This window comes from Rhincodon typus, unplaced genomic scaffold (genome assembly GCF_021869965.1).
Source record: "Rhincodon typus isolate 14 unplaced genomic scaffold, sRhiTyp1.1 hic_rhity00005705, whole genome shotgun sequence".
In the NCBI taxonomy this organism is placed as follows: domain Eukaryota; kingdom Metazoa; phylum Chordata; class Chondrichthyes; order Orectolobiformes; family Rhincodontidae; genus Rhincodon; species Rhincodon typus.
This window is the reverse complement of record NW_025971343.1, coordinates 1-10,791: the sequence shown is the minus strand read 5'-3', so window position 1 is coordinate 10,791 and position 10,791 is coordinate 1. Positions and strand designations below refer to the sequence as shown.

The following is a 10,791-nucleotide window of genomic DNA, read 5'->3' as shown; positions in this document are numbered from 1 at the left end:
TATCAAAGATTATAATGCACTATTTTGAGCAGGGCAGGTCTCTCTGGCACATTATCCATTATCTATTCAGAGCTGACATATAAAAACACATTATCTGGCATCACCTCACTGCCTCGGTGTGGGACTTTGCTTTGTGTAATCTGGCTGCCGTGTTCCCTAACTCATTGGCTGCACTCCAAAATATTTATATTTGACTGATGGTAAAGCACTTTGAGAGCTTCCTGTTTTTAAATATTTATTCATGGGATGTGGGCATTGCTAGCAAAGGCAATAGTTACGACCGACCCCGAACTGCCCTGGAGAAGGTGGTGGTGTGAGCTGCCACAGTCCTTGGGTTGAACAGATATCCACACAGCTGATAGGAAGGGAGATCCAGGTTTATGATCCAACGACAGTGAAGGAACAGTGGAAAAGTTCTATGTCAGGTTTATATGTGGCTTTGAGGGGAACCTGCAGGTGGTTTCTATATATCAACTGCCCTTGTCCTTTTAAGTGTTAGGAGGTCATGGTTTTGGAGGGTTCTGCCTGAAGAAGCTTAATGAGTTACTGCGGTGCATCTTGTATTTGGCTCACACTGCTGTTTTTGTGTGGTGGTGATAGAGGCAACGAACACTGAGGTTGGTGAATGGGGTCCCAATCAAGTGGACGGCTTTGTGCTGAATGTTGGTAAGCTTCTTAAGTACATTTGAAACTGCATTCATTCAAGGAAGTTGTAAGCATTCTATCACACCTCTTACTTGTCACTTGTAAATGGTGGAGAGGTTTTGGGATCAGGAAGTGAGCCATGACCTGCACTGGAATAGCTTAACTAGGGACACAAATGGAGCACAAACTTTCAGTACTCCAGCCAAAATGTTGTTCAGGCCAAAAGCCTTTGCTATATCCAGTTCATTCATAAAATCACCATCATAAAATCTGTACAGTACAGAAACAGGCCATTCAGTCCAACAAGTCCACACCACCCCTCTGAAGTGCATTCCACCCAGACCCATCCTCCAACCCTCTCCCCGTTACCCTGCATTTCCCATGGCTAAGCCACCTAACTTACACACCTCTAGACACTATGGACAATTTAGCATGGCCAATCCACCTAACCTGCACACCTTTGGGCTGTGGGAGGAAACCAGAGCACCTGGCAGAAACCTATACAGACACAGGGAGAATGTGCGAACTCCGCATAGATGGTCGGCCGAAGGTGTAATCGAACCTGGGTCCCTGGCGCTGTGAGGCAGCAGTGCCAACACTAAGTCACCGTGCCGCCTAGCCTTTTCTTGACACAATGAGGAGTGAATCAAATTGACTGAAGATCTATGATGCTATCGATCTGAGGAAGAAGGCAAGTAGATCATCCACTCGGCACTTTTGGTTCCTCCCAATTGATTTGTGAAAATGTTTAAGCCTTGTTTTATTCAAAAAAACTTGACATAAAGGGAGTCATTTCTTCAAGAGTAACAATTTTCCACTTCCATACTTCAACCAATTAACGTTAGTTAACTCAAATGGAAATTTGTATCAAGATATTACCAGTGCATTTCATGTGGGTTTTTAAAGTCAATAGGCAGAGTAAGCTCCCATTTCAAGAGTTGTTGCTATGTTTGAGGGAAATTTGCAGAGGCAAAAAGTTGGATAGCCACCCACTTGTTTCCCCTTGACAGTTTTATTTTTCAAACCACTTTTATTTTCACTTTCTTAATACCTGACCTTGGCAAATGTCCACAGCTGACAGAGCTTCTCCTTGTGCTGTGGAGATAGAGGATTCGGACTCAGAGGGAGGTGTTGAAACTGGTCTGTGTGTTGCATAGCATTCTTCCTGGTCCTCCCTCATCTCGTGGTCTTCCACAGGGTAGACCTGAGAAGGCACAATGACATGGAATTAGACTGCATCACACAACATTGAAGGTTGACCATAAACTTCAGTACAATTAGCACCAGGGTGTTGACCCAATTCATCCACTTCATCTCCATACCATCTCCTACACAAGAGTATACACAATTCATAACAAACAGGGCACATGATCCAGGTTTCCAAGAGACAAGATAATGATACTTGGCTTGCAAGACCTGGACTATGAGGACTGATATAATTATAACAAACCTGAGGCATGGCAAGATGAATTCTCATAGGAAAATTCCCAGTGTGCTTATTTTACAATAATACCTTATATTATAATTCACACTAATTCCGTTGAGTGATCACTGAATCCCATGGGAAATATGTTTGGTTTAACATTAGCAAAAGTATTCAATTTGAATTCAGTCTTCAGAGCATTCCCTAAGTGCAATTCCCCAACAGTAGCGGCACCTCCGACTATGAAGGGCTTCATAAACTGCCTGAACTTGACAAAGTGCATGGTCTTCACATTCTCAGCTGCAAATATTCCAGATGGTGTCACCATACTTCAGTTCCTAGGAGTTCAAATCAATTGGGAATAATCTATTGGAGGGAAATGGACAGACATTTTTTTCCACAATATGCTGAGACAACACTGAAGGGCCATTTTTGGCTTGTTCTCGTTCAGAAGTTTCATCACCATGCTAGGTGACATCATCAGTGTAGCCTCCGATGAAGCGGTGTTATTCTACTCTGCTTGGAATTTATACTGTTTGGTCTCTTATGGCGAGTAGTGTCATTTCCAGTTTTGATCTGTGCGTTCAATTCTATGCGTTTGTTGATTGCATTATGAGTGGAGAACCATGCCTCTAGGAATTCCCGTGCGTGTCTATGTTTGGCTCCCAAGTCTCTGGATTAACAGTCCAGCGATAATACCACTAGGCCATTGCCTTTCCCCAAACTGTTGAAAAGGATCTACCTAAACATAAACTCCATTTAATTTGTTTGCTGAGGGTCTCACTCAGTGAAAACACTCTGCAAGTGTCACTCCTCAATGACCCATCTTGACCTTGACATCTTTGTATGCAATCCTCTGCTGCAGACTCAATGATTGACAGTATGAGTATTAGTTAGAGACAAAAAAACTGCAGATGCTGGAATCCAGGTAGACGAACAGGAGGCTTGAAGAACACGGGAAGCCAGGCAGCATCTGGTGGAAAGGAGCAGTCAACATTTCGGGTATTACCCTTCTTCAGGACTGGATATGGGGGTAGGGCGAGCTGCAAATCAAGGGAGGGGAGGAGTGGAGGCAGAATGGTGGTGATAGGTGGTCACTGGTAGTAGGTACGACTTGGTTGGTCGATGGGAGGGATGATTCTGGTTGGTGGCTGGAAGGGACGAGGTGGGACTGGAAGAGGAGCCGGGGGTTGGGTGGGAAGGTAATTTGAAGTTGGAGAACTCAGTGTTGAGTCCTCTGGTCTGTAGGGTGCCAAGGTAGAAGATAAGGTGTTTTTCCTCAAATTTGCATTCAAAGTTGCTGCGACACTGGAGGAAGCCGAGGACAGACATGTTGGAGGGGGAGTGGGATGGAACGTTGAAATGGGTGGTGACCAGGAGGTTAGGTTGGCTGATACAGGGCAGGCAAAGAAGCTCAGCGAAACAGTCACCTAGTTTACGTTTGGTCTCACCAATGTAGAGAAAACCACATCGGGAACACCAGATGCAATAGACTAGGTTGGATGAGATGCAGGTGAAGTTCTGTCTCACTTGGAAGGACTGTTTAGGGCCCTGAATGGAGGTGAGGGAGGTGGTGTGCAGGCAAGGTATTGCATCTTTTGCGGTTACAGTATAAGATAGTGGGCAGGTTGGAGCGGTTGGTGGGGACTGTGGCACGAACTAAGGAGTAGCAAAGGGGATGGTCCTTGCAGAAGGCAGAGATGGGTGTGGAGTCGATGATGTTCCAGGTGGCGGGGTCTAATTGGAGTTGGCAGAAGTGTTTGAGGATGATATGTTGGATGCGGTGGCTGGTGGGGTGGAAAGTGAAGACAAGGGGGACGTGTTCTTTACTTTTATTTTGGGGGGGGGGGTTGGTTAAGAGCTGTGGAACGGTAAGGGAAGAGGCACAATGGAGGGCTGTCTGGATGACTGAGGGGGTGAAAGAGCGTTGTTTGAAAAAGGCGGACATCCAGGATGCTTGGGAGTGGAATGTCTCCTCGTCAGAGCAGATGTGACGGAGGCAGAGGAATTGGGAAAACAGGATGGAGTTTTTGCAGAGTACAGGGTGGGAAGAGGTGTAGTCTAGGTAGCTATGGGAATATGTGGGTTTATAGTAAATGTTGGTCCATAAACTGTTGTCAGAAATGGAAACGGAGACGTCAAGAAAGGGGAGGGAGGCATCTAAGGTAGACCAAGTGAATTTGAGGGTGGGGTGGCAGCTGTTCGCGAAGTAGATTAACTGCTCCAGTTCACTCTGGGTGCAAGATGCTGCGCCGATGTAGTCATTGATGTAACGGCGGAAGAGTTGGGAAACAGTACCAATGTACATAGTAAAGAGGGCCTGTTCGACATAATCTACAAACAGACAGGTGTAGCTGGGACCCATGCGAGTGCCCATGGCAACCCCCTGGATTTGAAGAAAGTGGGAAGAATTGAAGGAAAAGTTATTGAGGGTGAGGACAAGTTCGGCGAGGCGGAGGAAGGTATACTGGGAGGGGGTGTACTGGATGGGTCTGCTGCAGAGGAACATACTGAGGGCCTACAGACCATCCTTGTGGAGTATGGACATGTATAGGATTGAACATCCATAGTAAAGATGAAGTGCTGGGGACCAAGGAACTGGAAGTTACCTAAGAGACGGAGGGCGTGGTTTGTGTCTCGGATGTAGGTGGGGAGTGCCTAGACGAAGAGGGAGAGAATGGAGTCGAGGTAGGAAGAGATCAGTTCGGTGGGGCAGGAGCACGTAGAGACGATGGGCTGGTCGGGGTAGATGGGCTTGTGGATCTTGGGGAGCAGGTCGAAATAGGCAGTGTGGGGTTGTGGGGAACTATAAGACTGGAGGCAGTGGAGGGGAGGTCACCAGAAGTGATGTGGTCATGAAGAGTATGAGTGTTAGTCTTTGCCTTGAATTTGTTCATCACTAAGTATTGGCATCATCCACTTTGCATTTCATCAACACAATAATGTACTGTTTAAGGAAGGGCACATGTACAATATTCCTCATACATACGTGGTGAAAATGAATGGTTTAGAGGAATAGAAAATGCTTCTGAAATGTTTCACAATATTTTATGATCTATTGTAAAGATTACTGCTGTTTTTTTTTAAATCATGGCGTATGAACATCACTGACTATGCCAGTACTTGTTGCCTATCCCTAGTTGCTCTTGAGATGGTATTTCTTGAAATGCTGCAGTCCATTTAGTGTAGGTAAACCAAAAATGCTGCTAGGAAGACAGTCCCAGGATTTTGGCCCACCAACCATGGAGGAATAATGATATTGTTCCAAGTCAGGATTTCGAGTGTTTTGGATGGAAACTTGCAGGTGATTGTGTTCCCTACTGCCCTTGGGCTTTTGGTGGTAAAGTTCATGAGTTTGAAAGGTTGCGGTGTTCACAAAGGCTAGATGCCAGGCTAGCCAAATCCAGCAGAAGTCTTCAATACCATTCTAAAATAAAAGCCAAGGATCAAGGACTACAAACTTCAGTAACCTAATAATTCAACATTCAAACATACCAAATTAATTTGCTTTGTTCTGTACAGCAAATTCAGATTTTGGGATTTTTGAGAGTCAAATCTATTTTGCTTTTTACTGGACTTTAATGCTCCACCTACTCTCAGATTCAAAGCCATGTGTAAGACACCATGGATTGGACATGAAAAACACCAGAAACTAAACTTACATCTACTTTATTAAACAAGAAGACTTCTGCACATACCTTTTAAAATTATGAATGGCTTTAATAGGACAGACACAGTCGAATTATGTCCATTTTTGGAAAAACCGAACTAGGCATAGTAGATGTTAAGATTATAAACTAGACACCAAGAATACAGTCACTAACAAATCCAATAAGAAATTCAGGAAAAGGACTTGACCAGAGTGTCGATAATGTGACACTGTCATTTTGTAGTTCAATGGCATAGGTGCGTTCAAGGGAAAGTTGATAAACACAGGGGAAAAAGAAACAGAAAACAATGCTGATACAGTCAGGTGGGGAGCACTGGGTGGAGGCTTGTGCACAGCATGAAGACTGGCATTGAGCTCGTTGGGAACTGTACATTTTGTGTAATTCTTTATAATAGGTAAGAACAGGTCTCAGCCACAGCCTTGACTAGCAGCAGTACACATACGTAACAAATAGACCAAATCAATTCACCTTCCTTTGATGACACATGCAGCCAAAATGCAATCGTGTGGAAGAATGCTTCAAGGCTGCTTATCAGAAAGGTTAGAATAACTTATAATTGGCATTTTGTGTGTGCCATCATGTTGTTGAAAGCAAATCTGAATGGGCACATACTCAGCTGAAATTCATATTTATCCAAACAAATCTGAAACTATCTGATTCAGACTATGGGTAAAGACTCCTATTAGAAACATGACAGTTCTGATTCAAGATATATGCATAAGGGAGTCACGATTAATTTGGAAGGTAACTAGATTGAGATGTTGAAGAATTAAAGTTTCTTGTTTTAAGGTGCTTTTCTTGGTAAACAGTTTCCATGTTTGCCCACTGCCCAAAGGACAGTCAGAATAGATGCTGTCAAGCCTCTGCTATCAATCCACCATTGGTTGCTATGAGCTATTTGCATTACCATCCAATTCCTCCCCATCACGGCTTACATTTAGAATCTTCTCCAATAGTACAGCTGAGATCACAACCTTGCAACATTTCTGAAGAAGGGTCCAGACCTGAAACGTCAGTTTTCCTGCTCCTCTGATGCTGCTTGGCCTGCTGTGTTCATCCAGCTCGACACCTTGTTATCTTGCAACATTGGAATTTGGCCATTGCTTACCTTGTTCATGTCCTCTATGGGCTCAAAGTACCTGGAGTGCAAAAGCATTGTAACCCAACCATCAAAAATAGAAATTGCCTTGGATATGGTCTAATGCCTCTTCTCTAGTGACTTCACATCCCAGTAGTAATCAGCTTATGGGTAAATGATCACCATCATGTGAGACACAAAATACCTTGTGTTTGATGGGTGAACAAAGACTAATAAATGTTGACAGTGAATATTATTTGTTGGAATTCATGGAGCCCTTTATCGCTAGACAATAATTTAATTTTGATGTCTGTTGGTTTCTGTAGAGGTAGGGCAAGAAGGGCTGGAAGATGTATTCATGACTGTGCCATTGGTACAGTGAGTAATTTGATTGTAAATTATGCTAGGTACTGCGTGATGCAAACTGATAAACCAGAGATTGTATGTTCACTTATGGGATGTTGGTATTGTTGGAAACCTCAGCATTTATATCCCATCCTTAATTGTCCTTGGGTAAGTGGTGATGAGCTGCCTTCTTGAAATGCTACAATCCATGTGATACAGATACACCCACCATGCTGTTATACTGAGGGGGTTCCAAGATTTTGAACCAGTGATAGTGAAGGAACTGAGATATAATCCTAGGTCAGGATGGTAAGTGGCTTGGAGGGGAACTTACAGGTTTTGGTGTACTCATGCAGCTAATGTCCTTGTCTTTCGAGATGGAGTAGATCAGGGTTTTGGAATGCGCTATCTAAGAAGTTATTGTGAATTGTTGCAACGTGTCTTATAGATGGTACATACTGCTACCATTCTGCATCAGTAGTGGAGGGAGTGAATGCTGAAAGTAGCTGAAAGCACCATTTTTGCAGTCAGTGGGCACACTCAAAAGCTATGGGAACTTTCTTATAAAGAACTGGACTTACTGTTCACTGAATGAGCCTGAATCTTAAAGACAAATCATTCTGAAAATCTCACTCAAATTCTAGTGTTTACTGCCATTCAAACACAACTGCCTGACAATAACTGTTGGATCAGAAAGCAATTGACTGGATTGGACAATGAGTTTCCTTAAAAGAACGTGAAATGCACAGAATCAGAATAAAGCAAGTTAATACATTCAATGCTGAAGCCAAATATACCAACAAGTGGTTAATTCTCATAAAAGAAAACTATTTTTCGTGCAAATTGTAAAACATTCAATGAATCCCTACCAGTGGCGCATCCACTGGAGCTGAAGGCTGGACTTGAAGATTAACAGCAATGGTCTGGGGTGGGGGAAGAGCCTGGAAGGGCATTTGAATCAGAGCCTGGGCAGCAGGGAGTTGTTCCCGTGAATGTAGAACAGTCTGTGGTAGCACTTGAGTGGAGGAAACAATGTCTGATGGTACCGTCAGGTTCTGCACTGACTGCAACGGCAGCCGCTGGAGGTGACCTGGGGCCGTTGACGGAACTTCTTGCAAAGGTGACACCAGCGTTGGATGTTGCTGCTGGGGTGGAGTAGATAAGTGCGTTGTCACTGGACTTGACTGTCGCAAAGGCCCAATCTGAGCGACCGGTGAGCGATGGGCAGGCAGTATGTGCGCTGGCTGTGGCTGTTGGCTTGGTGGCACATGAGGTGAGGTTGGCTGCTGGCTGGAGCCCAACGGCAGATGCGTGTGAACCAGGCTGTGAGACTGCGTCTGTATTAGTGCCTGCGGCTGGATGATGATTGTAGATGCTGGTGGGCTCGGCGGCGACTGAGAGGGTACTGGAGAGACCACAACCGTCTGCTGCTGGCTCTGAGGATGAGAGTGAGCTGAAGGTTGGCTCAATGGTTGGCTATGGGCCTGGGTTGATATACAGTGAGGCGATTGGGAAGAGGCCTGGATTAGCGATTGACTGTGGGGTTGGATTGGCAGGCAGTGCTGAGACTGTGGAGGGTCAGAAGCCTGGGCCTGAAGAGCGAGAGGCTGCAGTTGCTGTCTGTGTTGGATCTGCTGCTGGATAATAAGTTGATGATGTGCTTTCGGCGTTGATTGGTGCAGTGGAATCTGCTGCTGTTTAATCAGCTGGTGTGCTTGAATTGGTGTGTAGGGTGCTAGACAGGACAAACAACAGAGTTAATGGACAAGAAGAATCTCGTTTTTTCCTCTGAAGGAAGTATCAACAAAAAAAACTTCATAATCAATTGTTAAATATCAAAATTACAATGCATTACTCTTAACTTTCCTAATTCAATGGACTTTTTTAGGAATAAATTATACAATGAAGGAAGTATCTTGGAAGAATTTACCAATTCTTCCAGTGAAAGAAAGGCAAATTGCATTGTTTCAATCATTATTAACTTAAGTCAAGAGACTTCTTTTTTTTCCTTTATTCATTCACGGGCTGAGGACATTCTTGGCTAGGCAGCATTTATTGCCCATCCCTAATTGCCCAGAGGGCAGTTAAGAGTCAACCACATTGATATGGGTCTGGAGTCACATGTAGGCCAGACCAGGTAAGGATGGCAGTTTCCTTCCCTAAAGGGCATTAGTGAACCAGATGGGGTTTCCTAACAATTGACAATGGATTCACGGTCATCATTGGATTCTTAATTCCAGATATTTATTGAATTCAAATTCCACCATCTGCCATGGTGGGATTTGAACCCAGGTCCCAAGGACATTATCTGGGTCTCTGGATTAACAGTCCAGCGATAGAACCATTAGGCCATTGCCTCCTGACTGAACGGCCTATTCCTGTTTCTAAATTATTCTGTGACCTATTTTTGAATTCATCTTCTGTTACCATCTGATTTTGTGCAAGAAGAAGCTACGTCTGAACAACATTTCTTATGACTTCACAAGATGTCGCTGCACCAAGTTGCCTTACATCCTTTGAAGTTTAGAAGCAAGCAAGGTGATCTCTCTGAAATGTACGTGGTTCTTATAAGGCTTGACAGACTGGATGCTGGGAGATGTTTGCCCTATATGGGAGTCTCAAACCCAGCACCACAGTCCCAGGTGAAGGGGTCAGAAGTGTATTCACTCAAAGGTTCCTGAATCTTTTAAATTCTGTACGAAATAGAACAGAGGGACCTAGGGATGCAGATATGTAATTTTTTGAAGTTTGCATCACATATAGACAGGGAGGTTAAAAAGGTGTTTAGCACGCTTGCCTTCATTGCTTAGTCCTTTCAGTATAGGAGTTGAGGTGGTGCAGGACACTGGTGAGGCCTCCTCTGGAATACGATGTCCAGTTCTGGTCGCCCAGTTATAGGAAGATTATTTCCAAGCTGGCGAGGGTTCAGAAGAGATTTACCAGGATGTTGTCGGGTATGGAAGATTTGAGTTATAAAGAAAGGCTGGGGCTTTTCTTCACTGGAGCGTGGGAGGTTGAGAGGCGACCTGATGGAAGTTTATAAACTTCTGAGAGGTATAGATAGAATTAATGGTAGTTGTCTTTTCCCTAGAATGGGGGCTTTCAAGACTAGGGGACACATTTTTAAGGTGACAGGAAAAAGATTTAAAAAAGACATGAGGGGCAAACTTTTTTACATGGGGGCAGTTCATGTGTGGAATTAACTTCTTGAGGAAGTGGTGGATGTGGGTACAATTATACCATTTAAATAAGTACATGAATAGGAAAGGTTTGAGGAATATGGGCCAAAAGCAGGCAGGTGGGACTAGTTTAGTTTGGGATTATGTTCGGCATGGACTAGTTGAACCGGAGGTTCTGTTTCTGTGCTGTATGACCCTATGACTCAAAAGAGAGTTGTGAATGCTCCATTATATAGTCAATACAGAGATCAACAGATTTTGAATGCTAAGGAAATCAAGGAACAGGAGGACAGATTGGCAAAGTGAAACGAAGGTTAAAAAAAAATCAGTCATGAACAAACTGAACAGTGGAGCAGAGCAGGCTTGAGGGACCATATCTTTCATGGGATGTGCATGTTGCTGGCAAGGCCAGCATTTATTACCTATCTCTAACTGTGCCTGAGATATGTG

The 10,791-nt window shown here is 44.0% G+C and overlaps 1 protein-coding gene across 1 annotated transcript; it reads right to left on the bottom strand.

Annotated features, from left to right (window-relative positions):
* Positions 1-1,696: 1,696 nt before the first annotated feature.
* Positions 1,697-8,897, bottom strand: LOC125482088 (polyhomeotic-like protein 3; the record flags this gene model as incomplete). Its single annotated transcript, XM_048594071.1, has 2 exons — positions 1,697-1,849; positions 8,032-8,897. Coding segments are annotated over 2 exons (1,019 nt in total), but the record flags the coding sequence as incomplete, so codon positions are not given.
* Between the last annotated feature and the right edge of the window lie 1,894 nt (positions 8,898-10,791).